Here is a 24,493-nt window from a genome sequence, read left to right on the forward strand (position 1 = left end):
TCATGTCCGGGCTGAGTAAAAGTGTGGGCGGGTAGGATGGTGCAGCTCACCCACCACCAGGGGGCGAGGGCTGGATCGCTTTGTTGGGGGACAGCCGGGGACCTGATAAGGACAAGTAACAGGACTGTCGGGTGTAGTTCTGTGTGTGGGGATAGGGTGTGGGGATGGGGTGCCCGTGAAGAGGAAAGTCTGCTGGAAATATGCTTATATTTGTATGTGTCTCATTTTTTTATGGAAACGGAGACACCATATTCCATACCTTTTTGTGATCTGCCCTTTCCCCACTCTGTCTGTTCCAAGCATCTCCTCTTGCCCACCGTGTGTTTCTCTGCAGTGTTATTAGGAATGGTGCTTTGGCGAGAAGTATACAGATCTGTTATGTGGATGAATTATGCTTTATTGAATTGAAATCCACATTATTAGACATTTTCATTTTCCAGTTTTTCTCTGTTATACCATGCTGAGAAGAGGTGATGTGTGTACACAGTTAGGATTTTTTTTCTTTTAGGAAATAACTCTACAAGTGGAGTTGCTTTTGTTGCATGCCTGGCCACCAGTGAGCTCATTACCTGCACCCTTGTTGGCAGCAAAGGTTATAAGTAGAAAAAAATTGCCCATTTGATAACAAGACAGTCTCCCTTTTTTAAATTTTCATTTCTTTGAATACACATGGGGTTTTTTCTGAAAACTTTTATTACTGCATTTTCTTTAATAAAGATTCATACACGAGCATGATTACTGTGGCTTTTAACATTTTCCAATGCGAAATGGTCTTCATGGAATGCAGTTGTCATGAAATCAACATTATCTTGGAATGCAGTTGTCATGAAATCAACATTATCTTAGAATCTTAAAAACTTATTTTTTTTCATGTAGTATTGTTCTTTTTATGCCCCGACTTTTTCTGAAAAACTTCAGATCTACATAAGAGTTAAGAGAAGAGTACAGTGAACTAAGTTGGCGTTTACCTGACACACTCATTGGTGTGTTCGCCGTGTGCTGCGGTATTACAGGCTTGGGCTCCACACCAGCCTCATCTCTGGGTTCTTGGATTGTGTGGATGGGACACTTCAAGCACGTCTTCCCATCAGCAACTCCGAGAGGGTTATGATGCATCCGACAGGCTGCTGTGAGCTTGGGGTTAGCACTTCTGGGGTAACACACCCAGGCCTGGCCAGGCACAGGGTCACCGAGTAGTCCCTGGGAGCCATGAGTGCCTTGTTGGAGTCACCGTGATTTTTAAAACCCGAACTCCTCCCAGTGAGTGGCGCGGTGAAAGCCGGGCCCCACTGAGGGGTCATGGACTGAGAACTGTTTTCGTCCCCTCACTCCCTCTCCAACCCTTGTCCCGTGTTCCTGCGCCTCTTTCTCACTCTGGTCATTATATTACCTTGATCCTGGAGTGTGACAGCTGGGCAGCCGCTGTTCTCGGCTGGCCGCGGTTTATTGCTGATTCAGGCACGTTGGAGGGCAGGGGAGGCCTCACGTGCTTGGCTTCCGGTGGATCTCAGCTGTCTTTCTCCCCGTCTTTGCTCCCCAGAGACCCCCGTGGCCCTTCAAAGTGATGACACATGCGGTGGGGGCTGCAGGGATCCCTAATTTAGGACATCTGGCTCTTCCCAGAGAAAGCTTTCCTCTTCAGAACAATGGCTTCCCAGCCTGGCATCTCAGCGGTTTCTAACAAGCCACTCCACGGGGACTTGGGGCGAGGTTACCACTCACGCCACCCTCCCTGGCTTTGGCCAGCCTCCAGAACTCCTGAGAACGTGAAGGGACCCCTGCTACAGTTTCAGAGATTCTGATCGGGTTTGGAAGTGGGGCAGGGAACACACAGCCAGGATGCTGTGCCGAGGACCACCTCCATCCTGCCTGCCACCACCAGGCTGGCAGAATGACGTGTCTGGAGGCCACTCTTTGTCCTGCCTTGGTCTGGGAGCACAGAGCAAGCCTGTAAGCCTGGCTAGGCCGGCCTGGGAGTGTTGTCTCTCAGGGACTGACCGCCTAGCTTTGAATGTCTTGCCCAGCTTTTGGGGTCTCTCAGGTGACACATGTCTGCGCTAGGCCTGGGCCAGCTGGTCTCACTGAGCTCGCTTTGTGCTGGAAGGCTGGGACAGGTTCCGTGGTTGGAGAAAGAGAGGCAGGCTGTAAAGGAGGCCCGCGGCCCAGCCTGCCTGCCTGGGCTCTCTCGGCAAGACCGGAGCTATTTATGGCGTGTTGTAAATCAGCTGCCACCAGCTAGAGAGATGGGGACTGTTACGTAAGGCTGTCAGAGCACGTAAGGCTGTCAGAGCACACTGCCTCTTTTTTTGTTTTCCTTATTCTTGGAGATAGGGATGGGCGTTGAGAAGGTAGCGTGCCTGTTGCAGCAGAATTATTTTGGGGCACTGGGGAATTCGGTCACATGACAGTAGTTTTCATTCATGAGACCTGCCCGATGAAACGGGTTTGTCTTCACTTCATAGGCATTTACTGGGGGCAGCGTGTGTGTATTTGGTGGTGCAAGGTTTAGAAAAGAAAAGGCTGAGTTTGGGGACTCACCTGGGTTGGGGTCATTTTTCTCCAGTTGCCCTGAATTATGGAATTTTCTTTGAATGATTCTTGATTGGAAAAAAGGAAAAAGAAATAAAACTATTTTTGTGGATTCACTTTCTTCGGAGCCAGCGAACAGTCTAGCCTTAAACATGACGTTTCTTTCACATGTGCGTGTGTGTGTGTGCCCATGTGTGTGTCTGTGTGAGGGTGGGCGTGAGGGTGTAGGAAAGCGAGAGCAAGGGAGGAAAGACACACACGACAGGTGTACAAGCGCAGCCCCCATTCCACGCCCTAAGTCATTCTAGTGACAGCATCTGCCAGCTGTCCCCAGCCATGCTGGCCTCCTTTACGCGGGGTCATGGGGATCTCAGAGGAGTTCACAAGATGCCCTGACAGTCATCCTTTAGATTAGACGGTGTCTTTTTTCCCTGTGCCTTTGTTACCCCAGTGTGGCTCTGACTTTCTGGCTGTAGTGGCTGATAATTGCAGTGTGGTGGAGCGATAGTTAAAATTTTGTGAGTAAACAAATTCTGCCCCTCCCAGCTTCTGTTACTATCTGCGATAAAACCTGGAGCCTGGAGCCGGTCACTTAACCTTCCCTCACCCCTGCCTCACGAAAGGAGAATGGTTTTACCAAGCTATGGCATAGAGTTGTTTTCCGGGACCGTTGGCATCAAGCATATGAAAGCCTGTTGGGGGCTGCAGCGTCCTGCAGGGCCGGTGGCTGCTTCTTGGCGGCCTTGCTCCCTCTCCCACCTGGCACCATCACCGTAAAACTGCAGCTCATCTTCGCATTCTCCAGCTCTTCAACTTTTCTGTGCTATTATCCACTCCTTAGCTACTTGTCTAGTTATTTACGGAACTGGCCTGGACCGGTGGGACTGCCAGAAAGGTCAGATGAGGGAGGAGAGTGATGTGATGGAGAAGGGGAGGCGCAGACCTGCCGGGTGGCCTGTCAGCCATCCGCCAGCCCAGCATGGCCCCCGAGGTCAGATCCCATCTTTGGGCTGGCTGGGGTATGCATGTCTGTTCTGTGGACTTGAGTGGTCTTAGTGGGGTCTTGCTATTGAGTTCATTTTCCCCCGTTATGGCAGGAGGGTTATTTTGAGAAACAGTGGACAGATGTAGGAGAATAGTCCATGGTCCAGGATCCCATGGAATGTGTGTGATTCCCCACTGGACTGTGAGCATCTTCAGTGTTATTCACAACTATCTTCGGAGCCATTCAAATCTAGGTTCTAATCCTGGGCAAGTTATTTAATCTCTCTCAGCCTGTTCCTCTCCTGTAAAAAGCAGATCCTGGTATTACTTTATGGCTGGCGAGCCTTAAACAAGGTCACACATGTAATAAATTACTAAGCCTAGTGCCGGACCTGTAGCTCATCTTACGATGACAGACGGGCTGGGGCTGTCTGCGCTTCCATACAGCCCACGAAGGTTTCATCACCTTCAAAGCAGGCAGCGGTTTGCTCAGAGAAGTAGCTATAAGATGGTAAGAAAACAAACTACCTTGACTAGACAGCAGGGAGACAGACCCCATGCTGTTTACACCTTAGCCAAGGCGCTTCGTGAAGGAGTCAGCCTCCAGCAGGTGTCAGGGTCCTGGAGGACTCGCCCTGGTTCCGAGCAGCTCATTTCCCTTAGGACCCACCCACCCACCCACCGTCTGCAAGAAGTAACGTGTTAAAAACGAGCCTCCGGTGTGTGTTCAGGTGCTAAATGCTTATGATCCCAAAGGCAGGTCTCGAGACTTTTGATTCATGGACTGGGTATGACCTAGGCCTGGCAGGCCATCTGCTTTCCCTGTATCCGCTTTTGCCAGGAATTTGACAACCAGTTGGGGGTACCCACGTTTTATGGATAGGAGACATATTGGAACCTGACCAAAGGCTGTAGTCAGCGAGTGGAGGCTGAGCTGGGCTTAAACCCAGGTCTCTCTGGTCCTGTGTTAAATCTTAATCATCTTCCTCTGCGGCTGTGGGCCACTCTGGCTTGGGGCAACATGGGGGCTCCTGAGGTATACTGTGTCTTCAGAACCTAAGGCCATTGTGGGAGGTAGAATTCTGAAGTCATTCCCTCAAGACTCCTGTCCACTGGTTATTTAATCAAACACTAATCTAAGGACTGCTTCAAGGGACTTTGTAGATAGAATTAAGGTTACTGATTATGTGACTCGAAGATAGGGGGGTTATCCTGGATTATGAGTGTAATCACACGAGCCCTTAAAAGCAGAAGGGACAGAAGAGGGGTCTGGAAAGCTGGAGCAGGAGGAGAAGAAAGGTTACAAGTATGAGGAGGATTTGCACATGGCACTGCTCTGGGATGTGGGGTCACAGGCGGGGAATGGAGAGAGGCCTCGAAGAGCTCATAGGACGCATGAGAAGGAACATGGGCCACCTCCAGGAACAAAGACCGGCCCCCGCAGGGAAACGGGGATCTCAGTCCTGCAACCACAGGAAACCGACTTTGGCCAACAACTTATGTAAGCTTGAATACAGATTCTTCCCCAGAGCTCCGGGAGGAGCACAGCCCTGCCAGATTGCTAACCTATAGAACTGCGAGTTGACAAATGGGTGTTATTTCAAGGCGCTAAATTGGTGGCAATTTGTCACAGCAGCAATAGAGGACTGATAAAATCCTGGTGAACAGTTTGTCCCTTTTTGAAAACTTTTACTGTACTTGGACCTGTTTGTTCAGGATTGCTGAACTGTGACAGTAAGTCACAGTCTATCAATTTATTGGATGCCTCTGCCCAGAAAAAGGAGCCTTTGAAAGCTCAGGTCCCTGGCTGGCCACGGAGGGGTCAACCAGCACCAGTTTTTCTTTGTTACCTGTTGGGCCTCCAACCTAGAGTCTGGCTCTGGGTTTCTCCTGATGGCCCCTGAGTTTGTTGTAGAAGAGGCTCCCCTGTTAGCCTGTGGAAAATAGGTGACTCGTGTCCACGAAGGGCAGCTCTGTCTGTGCTATATCACTTGGCTTTCCTGCCAGACCTCACCGGATGTGGGTGGGAGAGGGTTTATGCTAATAGTGTTGGGGACCTGGGGAAGGGCTGACAAGGACGCAGAAGCCCTTCTTCCACTCCCTTGCCCCTGCTTTTGGGGATCCTGGTGTGTCTTAGCTGCAAGGCAGCTGGCTTGCTGATGCTGGCTGTCCCTTCCTTGTCCAGATGAGGCATCTCAGGCCCAGAGGTGCGACACCGTCTCCTCAAGTGTCACATAGTTCTTCGGGTTTTAGTTCAAGTTCCGAGCCACAAAAATCCCATGCTGGAGGGGGAGGTCGTAGGAACTTGCACGCTGTAGTTTGTCAGCAAAGTTGAATTCAGCAAGAAACTGGAATAAGCTCGAGCAGCCTGTCCAGCTCTCTCTGACAGCCTGGGCCCTGGAACCATTGACCATGGGCTGAGGATAGTGAGGCAGGCGACCTGGCCTCAGGGCCCAGGGCTCCAGGCAGGAGGATTCTTTTAGCTGAATGCAAAGCAGCCTCCGTGTGTACTTTGCTCCTACTTCTTTTCCTGGCACCTCTTTTGCTGAAAAAAATGGACCAGGTTGCAGAATTTCTCACTCCTCTGCTAAGAAGAATCCCTGCTTCCTGCAGGCTTCCCAGCAGAACTCAGAAAGTGAAACAGAGGCGCTTTCATTGCTCAGGGCCATCCACCCTCACTCTGCTTAAGCCTCATTTGTTCCCTCTGCCTGAAAGGAGCCTTTTGCTTGGTCGGCCAGGGTTTACTGGAGCCACAGAGCGTCCAGGGCTGCTGCTGCTTTGTTCTTGAACCCTGTGTGGAGCCTCAGAAATGCCCGCATACGTAAAGTGAGGGCAAGCCAGAGACACTTGGCAAGTGACCAAGAACAAGCCAAGAACCTTTTTTCGCATTGGGGTCCCATCGCCTGTCTCCGTTCAGACCTGGCTCTGTGACCTTTGGAGAGTGACGGAAGCTCTCTGAGCATTTTTTTTCCTCAACTGTAAAGTGAGGCTGGTAACAGTACCCAACTGAGACAGTACCCAGCCGAGAAAGAGATGGTGGCAGCCGGTGGTGTCCGTTTGAGCTTCCGAAGCACTGACACAACCTCATAGCTTCAGGAGAGCCTCAGTCACGAAACCCCTCGTTTCGTTCATTATTATTTATTCTGCAGTATTTATTTAGTTCCCGAGCAGGCGCCAGGACCAGCCCACGCCTTCAAGGAGCTCTCAGCTTGTGGGAGAGATGAGTGCTGGACACGCACCGATCGTGTCAGATACTGAGAGCTTTTCCCAAAGTGTCCTCCATGGAATAAATGCCATGTGACTAGGTCTCCCAGAGAGAAAAGTTTCACGGTCAAATCGGTTCAGAAATGCTGGCATATGCATATTATAGTAGAACCAAGAAAGGGATCTGGTTCTAAGGATCTGGCAATTATAATGTCAGCGACAATGATTATTTTGAGATATGCTATGTACCTGGCACAGAGGTAAAACTGCCTATATGGATTATCTCATTTGATGCCTTTTTTTTTTGTATTGATAGAAATTTAGGTTGTTTCTCACTTGATTTTAATGGGCTAAAGACTGGTCTTTTCAAAAGGGGTTTCTCAGTGCAGTGGAGTATTATTCAGACTTAAAAAGGAATGAAATTCTGATTTATGCTATAATATGGACGAACCTCGAGTTTGGCATACTATGTAAAATAATCCAGACACAGAAAAACAAAAGCAGTATGAGTCCGTTCATATGAGGTACTTAGAGCAGTGATGTTACACAGATAGAAAGCAGAATGGGGGATGCCAGAAGCTGGCCGGGGGGGACGTGGGGAGTTGTTTCATGGGTATAGAGTTTCAGTTTTGCAAGACGAAAAGAACTGTGCATCCAATGATATGAATATACTTAACACTACTGAGCTATACACTTAAAAGTGATACGTTTTATATATATATATATTTTTTGTTTGTTTGTTTGTTTGTTTGTTTTTTACCGCAATACAACAAAAATATTGCTTTGCCAAAAAAAAAGGCACGTGAGAATTAAAATTCACCAGTCACGGGATACGCTGTGCCTTGAGTGTGGTACACATATGGACACACACACCTAGGTACGTAATTATTTTAGCTGGGGTTTGGGATGAGAAAATAAATTGGAGTACTTCCACTTTTTAATGAAAGAAGGGCCTTTCGAGGTTTCGAGGCTTTGCCGAGTTGCCGCTCACAAAAAGTATACTTTGGACTTCGGATCGGTTCCTCGCGGTTCTCCCTGGAAGCTCGAGGGAGCATTTGTTGATGTCTCCCCCATTTTTTTTTTAGAAAGTGTTTACACTTACTTGAACTATTTATTTTAGAACTAGGAAGAAGGGCAGTAGTGATGTAAGGGGTTGGGGAGGGGTTAGGCCAATGCCCTCACCTTATAATAAAGTCTAATCCATGCCTGATGTCCTCTTTAAGAAACGCTTCTGTTTTAGATCCTTTGTTCTAAAAAAACCAAATCTATTTGAATGGAAATTTTCTAGTTTTCAGTAGAAGGATGGCATTTTGCCAGGGGGGGAAGTGTTTCAAACTTCTGCGTGAGGATCTCGGAGCATGCACAAAAGTACAGCCTAAAGAAGGTCTAAGGGAGGGTTCAGCGTTAATGGGTTTTAAAGCCCTTTGAAGTCCTCGTTCAGGATCTAACATCTCTCTGTGTCAGTAAATTCACACCTGCTCTGAAACTTCCTTTTCACAGCCGCATAGTTGACGTGTCAGTGGCTGCACCTTAACTGACTCGATCTGCCTGTGGCACCTTAGGTTCTTAGTGTTTCACTGTGATGAGGGACCTTGGCCCATGCGTACTCAGGCCAAAGAGCCACATTCATTTGGCCAGGCTGTCCTGAATTTATTACCAGCCCCTCGTGCCAAGTAGTGCGTAAAATTATGAGTTCCTTAAAACTCTTGCCAAATTGTTATAATTTTTATATCTTTGTCAATCGGATACAGATAATTTTTTGATTACTATTAAGTTTCCTTAAACTATTTGGTGTTCGTGATTTCTTTTTGTGGGGAGGAGAATGGTAAAATGATTTCGATGAGAGAAAATCTTTGTATCCTTTGCCCATTTTGGGGGGGCGGGGGGAACTATTTGCTCCAGGTTCGTGAGTGATGCACATTTTCTGGACATTAATTCTAAGTGTTCCTGCTTGGGCCCTGCCATTCTTACTTTAGCAAATGTCTTCCTCACCTGAGTTCTGTACCTTGATCCGTTCCTTAGCGAGAGCCCCAGGGCCTGGTCAGTCGGCATACCTGGAGGTTTTCCCAGTCTGGGGTCTTTAAGATTTTTGCATATCTGACAGTGTCTCTCTGTTGTCTCTGCACGTAACAATAGCTTAGTTGGTTCACTGGAGTTCTTGCAATCTACCTCCCCAGGCCTCTGACACTCACAGTGTTTTTCTGCTTGGGAGGTCTAGGCTCGCTCTTCTTCTTCCTTCCTTCCTTCCTTCCTTCCTTCCTTCCTTCTTCTTCTTCCTTCCTTCCTTCCTTCCTTTCCTTCCTTCCTTCCTTCTTTCCTTCCTTCTTTTCCTTTCCTTCTTCTTTCTTCCCTATATCTCTCTTTCTGGTGCCATTTCCTTCCTATTTCTATTATTTATTCCTTCCTTCCTTCGTATTTTATTTCCTTCCCTTCCTTCCCTTCCTTCCCTTCCTTCCTTCCTTCCTTCCCTTTTTCCTTCTTCAGGTGGCTGAGCCATTTGTCTGTAGTCAATCACTGACTAGATCTTACAATACTATCTTATCTCTCTGTATCTTTCACTTCCACCTGGGATATAAAGGCTTCCCCACCCCCTTCCTGTCTTATATTTATGTGTTCATTTTAATGAGGGCAGGAAGTTCATCAACTAAGCTGAATTCGATTTTAGCAAATAACCTCTTACTAAGGGAAAATGTCACAGATTCGGGGCTATAGTTTTCTTTCGGACTCACCACACTATGTCAAAACAAACAAACAAACAAACAAAAAAGAAAACCTCTTTTTGTTTTCTTATTTTAAAAAAACGAACTGTAAATGCATCATATACCAGAGAAGTAATTTCTCAAACTTTGTTGGTCTCAGGACCCCTTAAAGATTATTGAGGATCCCAAAGAGCTTTTTGTTCCTATGTGTTATGTTGATTCACATATATTATATTAGAAATCAAAACAGAAGATTTTAAACCATAAGGAAACAGAAGTACTCATTCTGTTAAGGAGCCATCAGAGCAAGGGCACCATCCCAAGTCATGCAGTGTCCGGAAAACTCCATTGTACATCCACGAGAGAATGAGAGCGAAAGTACCTTAGAAAATTGTTTTGACCTAATGGACCTGTTAAACTGGGGTCAGGGTACCCCAGGGGTTCTCAGGCCACAACTTTGAGTACCATTGTGCTAGAGAATGTTTCTCAGGCTTCCTAGAGTCTTAACCTGCTGTCCTTGGATATCCCAGAGCCTGTGAATGAGCTGGTTTTCCTGAAATTACAGATATTTCTTCTTTGGAATAAGGTTCGTAGTTGTCATCTTATTCTTAAAGGGAGCCCCCTAATTTCTTGCCATAGCTTAAGGTAGGGGCATGTCTTAAAGTTCTTGGACAGTTGAGAATGTATTGTGGTTGAAAGGGTTTAAGAGAGACATTGCATCTTACGTAATTCAGTGTGCAAATAAAAACATATATGAATCCTGTAAAAATAGATCCATGTGCGTCTTGCACAAAACGCACACACACAGCTCTTCTGACGCTCGATGTGGCTTCCCTGTGTCCTGGATTTCCTTACTTCAGGGTCATCATTTTAGCTGTGGTCCAGTTTATTCGCTTAGTGCTGCTCCAAGGCAGGTTCCAAGACAGTAAATGAAGCCATGTGCTCCATATATTGGTCTGTATCGATACCTGATTATTTGAATGGAGCTTCACTGCAGTCCTTTCATGGAAACTGAGGAATGTGATTGATAATAGCTTGGTGTGAAGGAAACAGTTTTCAGAATTTGCAGCTTGTACTCACATCATCTTGGGGCCCTTTGAAAGATTTTGTCCGTTTTTTTCCAGACGCTAAGTAACTGTGCTCCTCTCTCTGGATTGTCTCGTAGATTCCCCGTTAAGAAGGCCCTGCTGGTGTGCGAGACCTCCTGGGGGCCGTCCGCCCAACTGTGCCAGACTCCAGCAGCGGGGCCCCCGATGGCAGTGGGCACCTCCCCGTGAAACTTGCCAAGCTGGACGCCACAGCTCTGCACGACGACACTTTGGCCAACTCTGTGCCCGCTTCGGAGGTGTGCAGCCATGCAGTCCTAGCCTGCAGCCCGGGCATCCCTGAGGAGCACTATGTAAGCGAGGCTGTGGAAGATGCTCCCAGCTGCAGAGGGTACCGGGATGCCTGCACCATCACCGGTATGGGGGCCTTTCGCTGCCAGGGAGGGAGGGTGGGAGGGAGCAAGGACTGGGGGAGGGATATATGGGGTGGGGAGGGACCACCAAAGAGTGTGAGCTTTGGAATCGGATCATGAGACTGGCCACCTAGAACCGGACCTGTCTGAGATGAAGACAGCACTTCATAACATTGCCATGATGGTTAAAGATGGGAATATCGAACCCCAAGCGGCATGCGTGGCCATAGCGATGCTCTGAGGCTCAGTCTCTTCAGACACAAGAGGGTATGATGGAAATCAGTGGCGTTGGGGGTGCAGAAATGAGAACTACATGCAGCGCCCTTTGTGCACTGTCAAGATTTGCACAGACATCATCAGTTCTTGCAGATGCCTGTGTCAGTCGCACCTTCCAGTGTCCCAGGATCAGGGTTAATCACCTCCCAGTGTGCTGGCAACATCTCCTGCTCAAGGTCATCGTGCTACAGCCCTTGCTTGCTTCCTTTTCCTGAGGGATCGTGGAGACAGGTGCTTGGAGCCAGTGCAGAAGAGGGCTCTGAGTGGGGACGGAGTAGGATGATGTGCAGGGTGACAGCAGGGACATAATTATAATTAAATCCACTTGCGTTCCTATCAGAGTTTGCCCTAGTTCTCATTTCCGTCTGCAGCGTTTGCTTTTGTCCTCCTATCTGAAATAATGCTTAATGACACTTTAAATTACACGTATTTGCTTCCAGTGGCTGGTCATTGTTCGATCTCACCAGTTAAGCGCTGAGGGCCTCCTGTGTGTCAGGAGTCTCCTGGGTACAGAGGGTCCCAGCGACGGTGGAGATCCCAGCCTGGGTGCTCGGCCCCTGTGCTGAGCTCCTGGTCCCCCGAGTGACCCTCCTTGCACCTGTGCACGGAATCCCACTCCGCTCACTGACGGACACAGTCCCGACGTCTCCCCTCTCTGCTGTGTCCTCACGGATTTTTCCTGGTCTCTCCCTTCTTAAAAAAAACCCTTCGCTTTCTTCGCAGTGAATGCCCGCATCTCTGCTCCTCTTGGTTTCTTTCCCCCCTTTGCTGTACTGCGTTTGGTGCAAGCAGGCTCGTGACCCCACCGTTCACTCAGCACTGATGGCCTCGTTCAGTCCAGGGGATGCCGGAGGGCCTGGGGCTCAGCCCTGCCAGCCCCCAGGTGATCTCACCCAGTCACCAGGAACCCAAATCTGCCTCTGCACTGACCACTCTCTTGTTCTTGTCCTCAGACTGGACCCTCACCCTGAAGGCCAGATGGGTGGGTCTAACTCCACATACACCATTTTCACTTGGGTACCTAATAGGCATCTCAAACTCATGTGGCCAAAAAATGAACTCCTGGTTTCCACCTCCACCTGCTCTCCGTGTGGTCTTTCCTGTCTTTATAGAGGACGGGCACCTTATCCAGGCCAAAAACCCAGGAGGCATCCAGGACCTCTGCATCTTTTTCATACTCCAGTTTGCTGGGATGCCCATTGGTTCTCTCTCTCTTCACAGTGTGTCCAGAACTGGACTGTTTCTCAGCGGCTCCACAGCAGCTTCCCTGGTCCAGGCCACCTCCATCTCACACTCGGGTTATTGCTTGGGCCTCCTGCCTCCCCACCTGCCTCTGTGTGACTCGTTCTCCACCCAGCCATGAGAGAGGCTTTCTAAGTGCAAAGTCAGATGGTTTGACTCTTCTGCTCCAGACCTCCAGCGGCTCCTGTCTGAAGGACGGAGGGTCTAGGCGATGGGGCTTGCCCTGTCTCTCTGACCTGTCTCCACTCCAGGCGTGCTGGCCGTCTTGCTCGTCCTTGGGCACACAGGAACATCCCTCCTCGGGGCCCTTGTCCTTGTGGGTCCCCTTAAGCCCCGACGTCCTCACGATCCCTCTTCACTTTCTCCAGGTGGCATTTTGTTAGAAACGTGACCACCCTACATAAAGAGCCTTACCTTCCCCCATCTTCCTGTTCCACTTTATTTTTCTTCCCAGACTTAGCCGCGAGCGACCTACTGTGTTTGTATTTTGTCGGCCATACTTGCTTTGTACGTAACCACCCCCCTAACCCCCCACCCCCAGTCCCCAGGGCAAGGACTTTGTGCGTCCCTGAATCCCAGTGATTGAAATAGCACCTGCTTGTGGCCGGTGCTTGGTAAACATTTGCTGGATGAACAAATTGTTGAATAAATTGTCGTATCTAATAATTGCTGCATCCCCATGAAGTGGGGACTGTTATCCCTTTTTTTACAAGTAAAGAGACAAAATCACGGATGGTTCAGCATCCTGCCTAAGATCCCTGAGCTCTGAGGGGTGGGGCTTGCATCCAGGTCATGACCCCGGGGCACGTGTTCTTTGCCACTCAGGAGTGCAGTCTGGTTGGGGAGACAGATGAGTGATGAGCGTGGGCACACAGGAGCGCGCCAAGGAGGGTGCCTGGCTGAGCCTCGGAGGGGAAAGAATGAGGGAAGATCAGAAGGGCCTCCTGGAGGTGGCAGTGTCCCAACTGCGTCTTCTTTTGTCTACACCTGTGAACTAATCCCTGAGATTCTCATGGCGTCTGTGCCAGCAAAATGCAGGAAACGCCCAGCCTGTTAAAGCAGTTTTACTTTCTCTGAACGTGACAACCCAGGGCACAGGAATGGCAGAGCGCACTGCTGAAGCCTCAGGCCCTGTAGGACATGGTAGCTGCTGGGGGTTCTTTACTGGGAGGCACCGCAGGACAGCTGAGGGGCAGAGCTCAGTGCTATCACGTTTGGCTGCGGCTCAGTTAACAGGAAGGTGAACACAGGCAGGACTGTGCCTTCAAGGTGCTGGGCAGCCAGACGGTGCCGATCATGCTCAAGGTCAAGTCTCGTTAGGTGGTCACTGAGAGGAAGAGACAAAATGAAAAAGTACCTTAGTGTCCCCGAGGAGGCATGGGCGGACTCCAAGGGCTTTGCCAAGGGCAGTCCTGGGAGACCTCTTGGCATCCGGCCTCCGATAAAGACGCTGCACTCCCAGTTCCCAGCGCTGAAATGAACAGCAGACTTTTTGTTCTCTTTAATTTTAAGGCGAAGCCAAATGCCCATCACAAAGCCCTGTTCCCCGCTACCCCCCAACCTGGGGATATCACATTTTCGGGCGCGTCATTTTCTGTTTGGGGTGGTTTTACAAGATGAGCCGATAGGGTGCCTGGGTTGCCTGGAGTTACGTAACTCATCTGTGCGGCCAGGGCAGCTTACAATCTTAGGATTTGCCCCAACAAGCAAACTCAGAAAAAGTGCTGAGGAAGGCGTGGGAGGGTGGCTGTGCCCAGCGACTGCCTGGCTGGGCTCTCATGGAGAAGAATCTCTTCTCTCTCTGAGTAGCCTTTGGAGTTTATTTCTGCACATGGCATTGGTGTTTCAGTTCCGGCAGCCCGTAGGGGCCCAGCCCCTGCCAGGACTCTGCCAAGGCAAGCAGCATATTCGGACAAACTCGTGTGGTAAGTGTGTTTGCTGCGTGGCTGCTGTTTGTGTCCTTTGTGGTGTGGCCCGAAAGGAGAAGATAGCATGGGGGGATGTCATTTCTCTCTGGCTCTGTTCTGCTTGCCAGGTCGTCTGTGGACACGTGGTAGGGAAATGGCAGCATTGAATCGTCGATAGGCAGAGCGCAGGGACCTGGGAGGTTGCTTGCTCCTCATCTGTCATCCGGGCTCAGAGGAGGCAAGTGACATGGGGTCATGAGCAGCAGGTCTGCCGGATTCTCACTCCCTTTCCTTTCAAAATTTTTCACAGGGGCTGACAGGGTCTCTAAGGCCCCCTCTGGTCTCTCCAACTCTGCAGTTTTCATAATCCTGTGTCTTTATCCTGGTTTCTTAGAACCTCGCCTAGTGTCTCGGTCAACAAGGATGTTGTCAGAAAGTAAAGAACAGGGTCAGACAATGTCTCCTTCCCTCTTTTCTGTACTCAGTTCCTTTTTTTCTTCTTTACTAAATGTGCCTGGCCCTGTACCTCCCGCCCACACTCCAGAGATGGAGAGTTTGCTCATCGGTTCTACTCTGGCTTGTCTCACCCGCCGAGGGGCTGGGGCTGGCGTTTCTCTTCACTTCCTCTGAGCTGATGAGGATCTGACTGTTGATGACCCATCTGGTGTCTGTCCTGCCTATTGCTGTCTGGGCCACAAACCAGTGGATTCCTAGGAGGCGTGAGTTTCCTCTCGTCCCAGTCCAGTCACTTTTAGGGGTCAGGAGATACGGAATTTTGGATGAGAGACAATTATGGAGGCGTGATGGATGTGTGTTCACGTGTAAGCCTGTTGGCTTGTTCAATAGTTCTGTTCAGCCAGCAGCTCTTCATGGCCAGCTTTTTTTGCTGGGGTCCATCGAGGACAACTGGCCTCACCCCCAGAGCCTTGAAGGTGGGCAGAGGTGTGAATGACTAGCCATGACCCCAGTGACAGTGGCTCCAGCTATGCTTCTAGGAGCAGTCCTGCCTGAGCTGTCTTCTTCACAGGGCCATCATTTAGGATTTGTTCCTTTTCTCTTACTAATTTAAGCCATTAAACTCAAGGATTCATTGACTGAAAACATTCTCAAATAAAATATTATGACCTTCTTTTATGAGTTAAATTAAAGGTCTTGCTTATCAGTTCCTGTTCAGTACAAAATTTTTAATGTGTTTTCTATCAAAACTTTATCATCTAAATGGTACTTATTTGGCTAAATGAAACAGAAAAGAATGAACAGTGAACTATTCTTTCTTTCACAGAGTGTAAGATGTGAATTAGAATCTAAGACATGATCATTTTTTTCTAAATTTGTAACTTAGAAATGTTTTTTGCTCCTTCTCTTACTGGAATCCCCTGTTTAATAGCTGATTTGTTTTTGTAACTTTAATGTGGGAGGGGGCTCTATTACGCTGATTTCTAGAGCTAACATTTACTCTTTAGCAAAAACACAAAAGCATTCACTTCCTTTAAACGTGCCCTAAATGATTTGAGGAGTTACCAGCTGATCTCACTTCCCCTCCATTCCTCATTAGGTGAGTGAGTAGAATATGTATCACACAGGGTTTTTGACACAAATTACAACATTTCGTTAAAATGCATTAGTGAGATTCTTGACATGCAGTTGCCGGGCTACAGTTTCAGGTGCTTGATACATTTTTATCCTCCTTCTAATTGGTTTTCTTTCTGAATTTGAAACGTCTTTAATGTATTTGTGATCATCTTTGCCCACTTGAAACCATTTTAGGAAGCTGGCAAATAATAAATTATAATAAAATTAAAGAGTAATGTTATTAGAGAATTAATCAGGGGTGCTTCGCAGGACTTCAGAGCACAAATAGCATTCCTAAGGGTGTTCCTTTCGATGCTAAGTTTTCATAATAGATTTTAAATTACTTTGATTTGCAAGAATGGGAGTGACCGTCACTTCCGAAGCACACGCGCTTCGTCAAGGAACTCTGTTTTCAACTCTGTGAACCCTGTGACCAGACCAGGGTTCAGAGGCAGTTGCTGGCTAAGGGGCCAGATGTGGGTCTCTGCAATTAGCAGCCAAATTCTGTTGTAGGGGCTTTCCAGGGATTTGCTGAGAGACGGTGCAGGGTATGCCACTGCCAGAATCAGGCCTCGAAGGTGGGTTCGGACGTACCCCTGGCCACATGGTTCTCTGGTGGCGCTGGGACTCATGGCCCTATGAGGAGCTTGGTCTGTGTTCTCTGACCCTTGCTCTTGTGTGAACTTTGACAAGTGGACAAATCAAACTGAAACTATAACGAACTGAAATTTTATAACTGTAATTAGAGCTGGAATGAATCAGATTTCATAAATCCTGTGTTCGTCAGGGCTCTCCAGAGAAACAACCAACAAGGCATATAAGTATATGTAAAGTGATTTATGATAAGCAGTTGGCTCGCATGGTTATGGAGGCTGACAGGTCCCACGATCTGTAGTAGGTCCAAAGACCAGCAGGCTTGTGACCTAGGAAGAGCCATTGTTTCATTTTGAGTCCAAAGGCAGGGAAATGCCGATGTCAGCACAGGGGCAGTCAGGCAGGAGGCATCCTGTCCTGCATGGGGGCCGGTCGGCCTCTGTATGCTCTTCAGACCTTCAACTGATTGGACGAGGCCCACCCACATTAGAGAGAGCAACCTGAGTTACTCCGTCTACCGATTTAAATGTTAATCATTCAAAAACCTTCTCATGGAAACACCCAGAATCACGTTTGACAAATGCCAGGGACACCTTCTGTCCCCAGCACAGCCCTGCCAGGTGGGTACCATTGTCACCCACACTTGTAAGGAGGCACAGAGAGAAGTGGCTTGTCATCTCGTGTAAAACGGGCCCTTGGGGTTTGGACCCAGGAGTGTTGTTTTCTGGCCCTATTTAAGTTAACTTCCTTCATTCTGAGTTTTCCTTTTTTAGTAATTTCATTTAACTAAGGTTGAAAGTTATAAAGATAACACACGTAAACAGTAAAACTTGAAGATGTGTCAAAGCATAGTCGATGCAGAGTGATTCTCGCTCTGCCATCTATACAGTTTAACAGACTTTAAAATCATTTCAGAAAACTTGCGCACAAAATTCTTTTACCAAAATTTATGCACATCATTTGTTTTCTAAAAAAACACAAGTGGGACCATATCATATACCCCGAGTCTGCATTAAAAAAATTTAACAGTATTATGTAAGTTGTTTTATTATAGTACCTATGATACTACCTTATTCTTTAAAATAGCTGCGTAGTCTCCCATTGTGTGGCTGTTCCATTACCATTTATGAATTGCATCCAGCAGTTCTCAATCCTAGAAGACATGATGTTCTTTTTTTATAACACGTATCTTGTAATTCCTCCTTTGTTATTCTGAAAATAATAGATAACTAGTTTTCCTAAACACATAATTGTAACAGAACCGATGTCATGCCTTACCTCAACGTAAAGGAGAAAGTAAAATCGTGGAACCTGGGTTTCAGTTGTAGCCGTGTGGCCGCGGCCTCACTGGGATGAATGACGAGCTGTCAGGCTCTGCCTCTGCAGTGAGGATTGCTGTGAAGGTGCCAGCTACAAAGACAGCTGACCACACTAGCCACTCAAGGTCCAAGAAGCTACCACTGTTTTCGGCAGTCTTCTCTTGAAGGATGCTTTAAGTTGTTTCCAGTTTTTGCTTTTTAACAGTCCTCTAAGGAACTTTCTTGCACGTCTGTGTCCTACATGTGTGCCAGCTGACAGGGAAAGTTCATTTAGGATTTGGTGTATGTGCTTCACACAAGACTGCCCTACAGAGAGCCTGTGCCCATTAAGTGCCTACTACCCATTAAGTTTCTGGGCATTATCAATCCTTTTCATCTTGGTTAATCAGATAGTCACGAAAAATGATATTTCAATTTATTTTGTATCTTTTAAGTTACAATTGCATCTGTGCTTCCTTTCTGCTGTGTCTCATTTCTGCAAACAGCCTGTTTTTGTCTTTGCATATTTTTCTAGTGGGTTGTTGGCCTTTAAGGGGTATTGTTGAGTTTCCATTGTGTGTACGGAGGATAGGGCAGTGTGCCAGCTTGAGATTCTTTTATATTCCAGAAGAGGCAAAATGTCTTAAAAATAGTTACACAAATTTCTATTTAACTATGACTGCTTGATATTCATAGAAGTACAGGATGTTTAGAGATTGTGTAAGGAGGATTTCTGAAGTGGCATATTCAAGAAGGCTCCTGTAGGAAAGCAGTATGTAACAGAAACCTGAAGGATATGTAGGAGTGGACAGGGTTGGAGACAGGAGAGAAGGAGCACTCCAAGCAGTGAAAACAGTATGAGCAAAGGCCCTGTGGTGGGAGGGTATTGAAAATGATGATAATAGCTAACATTGTCAGAGCGCTTAACTGTTTATTGACATTGTCCTAAGTACCTTTGATAACTAACTTCATTTAATTCTCATGTCTTAGTTATCTATGGGTGTGTGTAACAAACTTCCCCAAATCTTGGCAGCTTACAACAACAAACATCTATAGTCTCACATATTTCTGAGGGTCAGGAGTTTAGGAGTAGCTTAGCTGGGTGGCTCTGGCTCAGGGTCTCTCATGATGTCACATGTAGGATGGAAGCTTGCCACTGTGGAAAGCTGTCTGGCAGTTCCTCAGAAGTTTACACACAGTTACCATGTGACTTACTAGTTCTACTCCTAGTTATATACCCAAGAGTAATGAAAACAGAAGTTCACACAAAACCTTTTGTGTAAATGTTCCAAGCAGCACAATTCACAATTCCCCAAAAGTAGCAGCAACCTAGACATTCATCCCTCAATGAATGGATCAGTAAAGTGTGGTATATCCATACCATGGAATGTTGACCAGCAATAAAAAGGAATGAAGTACTGATACATGCCACAACATAGATGCGCCTTGAAAACAGGATGCCGAGTGAAAGAAGCCAGACACAAAAGATCACATGTGAAATGTCCAGAGCAGGCAAATCCATAGAGTTGGAAAGTAGATTGGTAGTTGCTGGGGACTGGGAGCCGGGAGGATGGAGAGCAACTGCTTGTGGGTGCACAGTTTCTTTTCGGGGTGATACTCTAAAACTGGATAATGTCGATGATTGTATAACTCTGTGAATATACTGAAACCTACTTGTATACTTTAACAGATGAATTTTATGGATTGTAAATTATATCTCGATAAAGCTGTTATTTGCAAAAAGATGAAAACTTGCCTGGGGCTGGGGCTGGGGCTGGGGCTTGGCCGCGGCAGCTGGCTTCTCACAGGGTGAGTAATCAGAGAGTGAGACTGAAGTGGGAACTCCAGTGTCTTTGCCACCTAGCCTCAGAAGTCACGTAGTCACTTCCTTTCTAGCCTCTGGGACTCGCAGGCTAGCCATGGTTCAGTGTGGGTGGGTGCCACACAGGGCAGGCGAGGATCACGGGGGGCCATCTCGGAGGCTGGCAGTCACACCTCATACCTCTGTGAGCTACATCTAATCATTATCTCCATTTTACGGATGAGGAAACTGAGGAACAGAGAGCTTAAATAACCTGTGCAGTGCCACGCAACGTAGTGGTGGAGCTGAGGTCTGAGTCTGGGCAGTTTGCCTGTAGGGTCCACTTTCTTAACTAGTACCAATATTTTATAAGCTTTGTGTGATCCATGGTAAAAAAAAAAAAAAAAAGAATAATAATAAAATCTCGTTTCACATCATGACCCGCACGCTCATCAAAGACCCAAAACGCACATGCCATTAGATACCCTCATCTTTGCGACTTGCAATTCATTTGGATATTTTCTGTTTTATTTCTTTTAGAAAACAGATGCAAATTGAGATTCACCAACATTTTTTCCCGCCCTCCTCGTAGCTTGAAAAGTTTTGCTTTCGACTGTTTTGTCTCTGCAGAAAGTTAAAAGACTTGAACTTCGGTGCTGCCCATGCGGCACCACCCACGGCCAGGCCCGCTTCCTAGTGTCAGCCCTAAGAAGCGTTGGCTTAAAAAAGTGCACAGCGCTAACGACGCAAACAGTTTCAAGAACGAACCTTGAGTTATTCCACTCCCACCAGATTCCCAGCCCTGTACTTTTCCTTCCCAAAGGAAGCACTTTTTCTTGTGTGTATTTCTGAAACTTTTGTGCGTATGTATGTATGAATGTCCCCTCTCCCTTTAAAATGTTTTCTATAAATGGGAACCTACACTGAACATATTAGTTGGTGCCTTAATTTTTCTACTTAGTCATGTGTATTAGAGACCTTTCCATTCTTACCGGCTGTATTTTATTGCATGCAAGACCCCGAATTGATGGAATGAATCTCCTGTCGATAGCCATGTAGGTTTCCAGTAGTTTGCAAACACAAACAGGACTGCGGGGGATATTTGTGTTCCCACACATTTGAGCCAAAAAAATAATGTGATGAATGCACTTGTGAGAGCCGGCATTGGGTTGGGTGTTGCCAGAGAAGTTGTACTTTTTGTATTGTGCAGAACGTGTGGAAAAGCACCTGGACCCGCAGCCTGTGCGCCCTGGGCGTTAGAAAACATTTTGCTCTTTGCCCACCGATGCGTAGAAAATGGTAGCAGATGGTCTCGGTTTGTATTTCTCTCAGCATGTGGATGTCGAGCATCCTTTGCTGTTTCCTAGAGGATTTTTTTTTTTTTTTTTTTTGGTGACTTGGGATAAACAATTCTTAAGTTTCTATTTTTACCTCCATAATTCTAAATCAGATCATTCTTATTTATACTTGACCAACTATAGAGAAGAAGAGGCTCATTGTAGTGCCTGCCTTACCGAATTGCTGTGAGGACTATTAGTTAATGCATGCAGAGCACTTAATTTGCCTTTGGCACATAGTAAGTGCTCACTTAATCAGTTTTCTTTGTTGTTAACTATTGTCTTTCTGTCTATCCATCTAGCATCTGTCTTCCTGCCTCTTTGTCTATCTCTCTGTCATCCTCCATCTGTCTGTCTGTATTTGGTCTGGAGGGAAACCCTGGGATTCCCGTGGCCGGGTTAGTAAGTGGAGGGGGCTGGAGGAAGGACAGCAGCTGGCATTCTTGTTTTAATGTTTCCCTTCTGTTCATCCCTTCCCCACCGTCTGTGTCTCTTGCTGTCTCATCCTGGACCCCATGCCCCACCACCCCCATATTTTGGGCCCAGGCCGATCCGGTTCTTTCTTCCATCGACACTCTCCCACCTGTGTTTCAGAAAGGTGCTCACCTTTGACTCACCGATGACTCTTCTCTCATTTTCCCCTCCTTTGCCCTTTTTGGGTTTGTTCTCCCTTTTTGTTCTTTTGCTCGCCTTTGTCAGAGGCGGTGCAGTTTGCTGGGAGTGGCAGGAGGCTTGGCTGGCAGACCATGGGGTGCGGCCTCACAGAGCGACAGGCCCTGAGGGCTTCTGAAGTCTGGGGGAGGCAGAGTTTGTTTCTCTGTTTGCCTGATGGGAAAGAGAGATTTGTTGCGGGGGAGCGAGTGATCTGTTTTTGTGAAGATACTTAGAAAACTCTGAAGCTCTGTGGGAAGTTCAGTGGAAGCTTCTGTGGCGATGGAAGTGCTTTCCATTCAAACATCTTCCGAGACCTGTAACAGGGCCTCTGCTTTACAAACGACTGGCAGTTGATTATAGAAGTGACTGGCATCGCTTCATCGTTTGTAAAAATAGTTTTAAAGATATTTCTCATTATATTATTTGTCTCGAAAATTTCTTGATGAACTCTTGAGGTTCATGCTAGACCTGGTCACTTTCCTGTTTATGTATACTTTTCTTTTTATTAGAGAATGAGGCTTTTTGGTGTGTGCGTGAGTGACGTGTGTGTGTCTTTTCGCTTTGGCTTCTGGGAATCTCAGTTACCTTAGGTTTTCATGGAGTAGCTATTCTGGTAAAACTCCGTTCTTTGCCAGCTCCCGCCTCCTTCCCTTTAATAAAGTATGTAGGTTGCTCTTCTCCTATGCTGATTCTAATAGTTCCGTTGAAATCTTATTGGACATACATAGGGTTTGAGAAGAAATAAATGAATGTTGGTTCACTGCACTTTCTCATGGTGCCGTGAACTCGCTCCTGCAGGAAATCTACCCTACCCCCATACTTCAGCCTGAACAGACTGTCACTATTCTCAAGGGACAGCAGGGTGGCGTCTTAGGGTTTGGGGCCTAAAGCATGTTTGTTTTGGGGTGGAGAGGTCCAGCTGTGCCTCATAGCTTCAGCACATATGGCGTGACCTTGGGCTGGTCATCTGGCCTCTGGACCTATTTCTACATCTGTAAAATGGGCACGACAATGAGAGCCTCGGGGTTGTTGTTGTGCTCAGCGTGGTCATTCCTTTTTGGTGCCTAGTGCAGTGGTGCATGGAAGGAATTCAGTAACTATTTATAACTCATTTTTATTTATGACTCAGCATTAATTCTCAGTTCCTGTCGAGCTGCCCCAGTCAGCCCAGTTTACAGTGGAATCTTCTAGTACAGAACTTGCCCATCATTCTCTTCTGGCATTTCGCTGTCTGTCACCTTGGCTTCTGAATTCTGGAAGTGAGGAGCCACGCTTTGGATCACCCACTGGGCATACCTCTTGCCTCATGTAAATGAGGATCACTGCATATTTTGTGATTGGAGTCTCTAAGTTTCCCAGACTTCTGTCCTGGGAAACAGACTGGACCCATACTGATAGGTGCTGTGCTCTGGGAGGGCCCGCAGGGGTCTGACTTTAAACTGCAGTTGCCTTGAGATAATCATGCTAAGCGAAATAAGCCAGACAGAAAAAGTTGAAAATCACATGATATCACTTATATGTGGGATATAAACCTAAAAGCAACAAATGAACAGGGCAAACAAACAGAGACTCACAGACATGGACTATAGACTATTGGTTACCAGAGGAGGGGAGGGGGTGGAGGGAGAGGGGAGGTAGATGGGGTAAAGGGGGTCAAATTTGTGGTGACAGAAAGAAATCTAACTATGGGAGGTGTAAATATATATATGCCTTACCATTAAAGTGTACAGCTGAAACTTATTGGATTTCCTTAACCAATGTCACCATAGAAATGAAATAAAATAAAATTTAAGTCTATGGCCACGCCACCCTGAACAAACCCGATCCCGTATGATCTCGGAAGCTAAGCAGAGTTGGGTCTGGTTAGTACTTGGATGGGAGACCACCTAGGCAGACCAGGTGCTGTAGGCGTAAAAAATAAAAAATAAGAGATTGTAAGCTGACAAGGTCCTTGCAATCTGTGAGGTCAACCAAGGGTTGCCTCGCCTTAAAAAAATTAAAATTAAAAAAATAAATAAATAAATAAATAAACTGCAGTCATGCTGGCAGCTGCCCCGACACGGGGGGGCCTGTGAGCATTCGGTTTCCAGAGGAATATCTCTGAGAACTTTGCTTTCCTTTCCAACTTTCTTTCCCCCTTCTCCCTCTCCCCACTTCTTCCCCTCCTTCCCCCACCTCTTTCTTTCTGAATTCTTAGATGGCACTGAGCGGGAAGGGAGAGGAACTGAAGACAAGTGGGAGGCCTGGGGTCTGTGCGTCTGGAGGGGAGAGAACCAACCCCTGAGGGCGAGAGAGAGAGAAGGAAGGAGCGAGAACACGCAGAGAACCGCCAGCTCGCCCTCTGGGCCACTGGAAGCTGCACGCAAGGCAGTTGCATCCTACTTTACTGCTCCGCTGAGAGGCTGCCTCAGACCTGATCCAGCCCGCCTCGCGTCCGGCCCTGCCACCCCCTGCACTGTGTCTGAGAAGGACACCAAGTGCCTAGCGTGGCAGGTCCTCTGAGGATGGGCGTCCATGGCATTCCAGGGCTCTCCCTCAGTCTCACTGTGCTCTGTGAGTTCCCCTATAACTCTGGGAGCCCGGCCGCAGGGCAGAATAAGGGGCACAGTTGGTTTCATCCAGAATTGCATTTTGTCCCGTGAGTGCCAAGAAAGTACCATGGAGAGTCGAGGGAGGGTAGTTGAAGCAATGGTCTGTGGGATTCCAGGTGGATGGAAAGGGGGTGATAGAAATGGAGAGGTCCATGGGTGGGGGTCAGAGTCAGGGTGGGGGCCTCTGAACCACAGGTTTCAGAGGCAGCCCAGGTATGGCTGGCAGAGGCGGAGTGGGAGGTCCAGGAATTGGGAGGGTGAGGAATTGGATGGTGTCTAGCTTGGGGGTGGTGACAACAGCCTGGCTGACTGCAAGCCTGATGTCACAGGTCTGGAAGGACAGAGA

General features: G+C 47.5%; 1 protein-coding gene and 1 pseudogene across 6 annotated transcripts in view; both read left to right on the top strand.

The window, feature by feature from the left end:
- Positions 1 to 24,493, top strand: part of TRAK1 (trafficking kinesin protein 1) — a 163,448-nt gene that overhangs the window by 44,380 nt on the left and 94,575 nt on the right. For 2 of the 6 annotated variants that reach the window (XM_039837410.1, XM_039837411.1), the window contains exon 2: positions 10,582 to 10,879. Coding sequence is in view for 3 of the 6 variants with exons in the window: in XM_039837409.1 (XP_039693343.1) it covers positions 14,225 to 14,318 (94 nt within the window). In the remaining 3 variants the exon portion in view is untranslated. Of the gene's footprint in view, positions 1 to 10,581; positions 10,880 to 14,102; positions 14,319 to 24,493 lie in introns of those variants that run through there. The other 4 variants (XM_039837414.1, XM_039837409.1, XM_039837407.1 and 1 more) reach the window with 4 other exon arrangements.
- On the top strand, positions 23,349 to 23,467 carry LOC120582466 (uncharacterized; annotated as a pseudogene).

Source organism: Pteropus medius, unplaced genomic scaffold (genome assembly GCF_902729225.1).
Source record: "Pteropus medius unplaced genomic scaffold, Ma_sr-lr_union100, whole genome shotgun sequence".
Lineage (NCBI taxonomy): Eukaryota > Metazoa > Chordata > Mammalia > Chiroptera > Pteropodidae > Pteropus > Pteropus medius.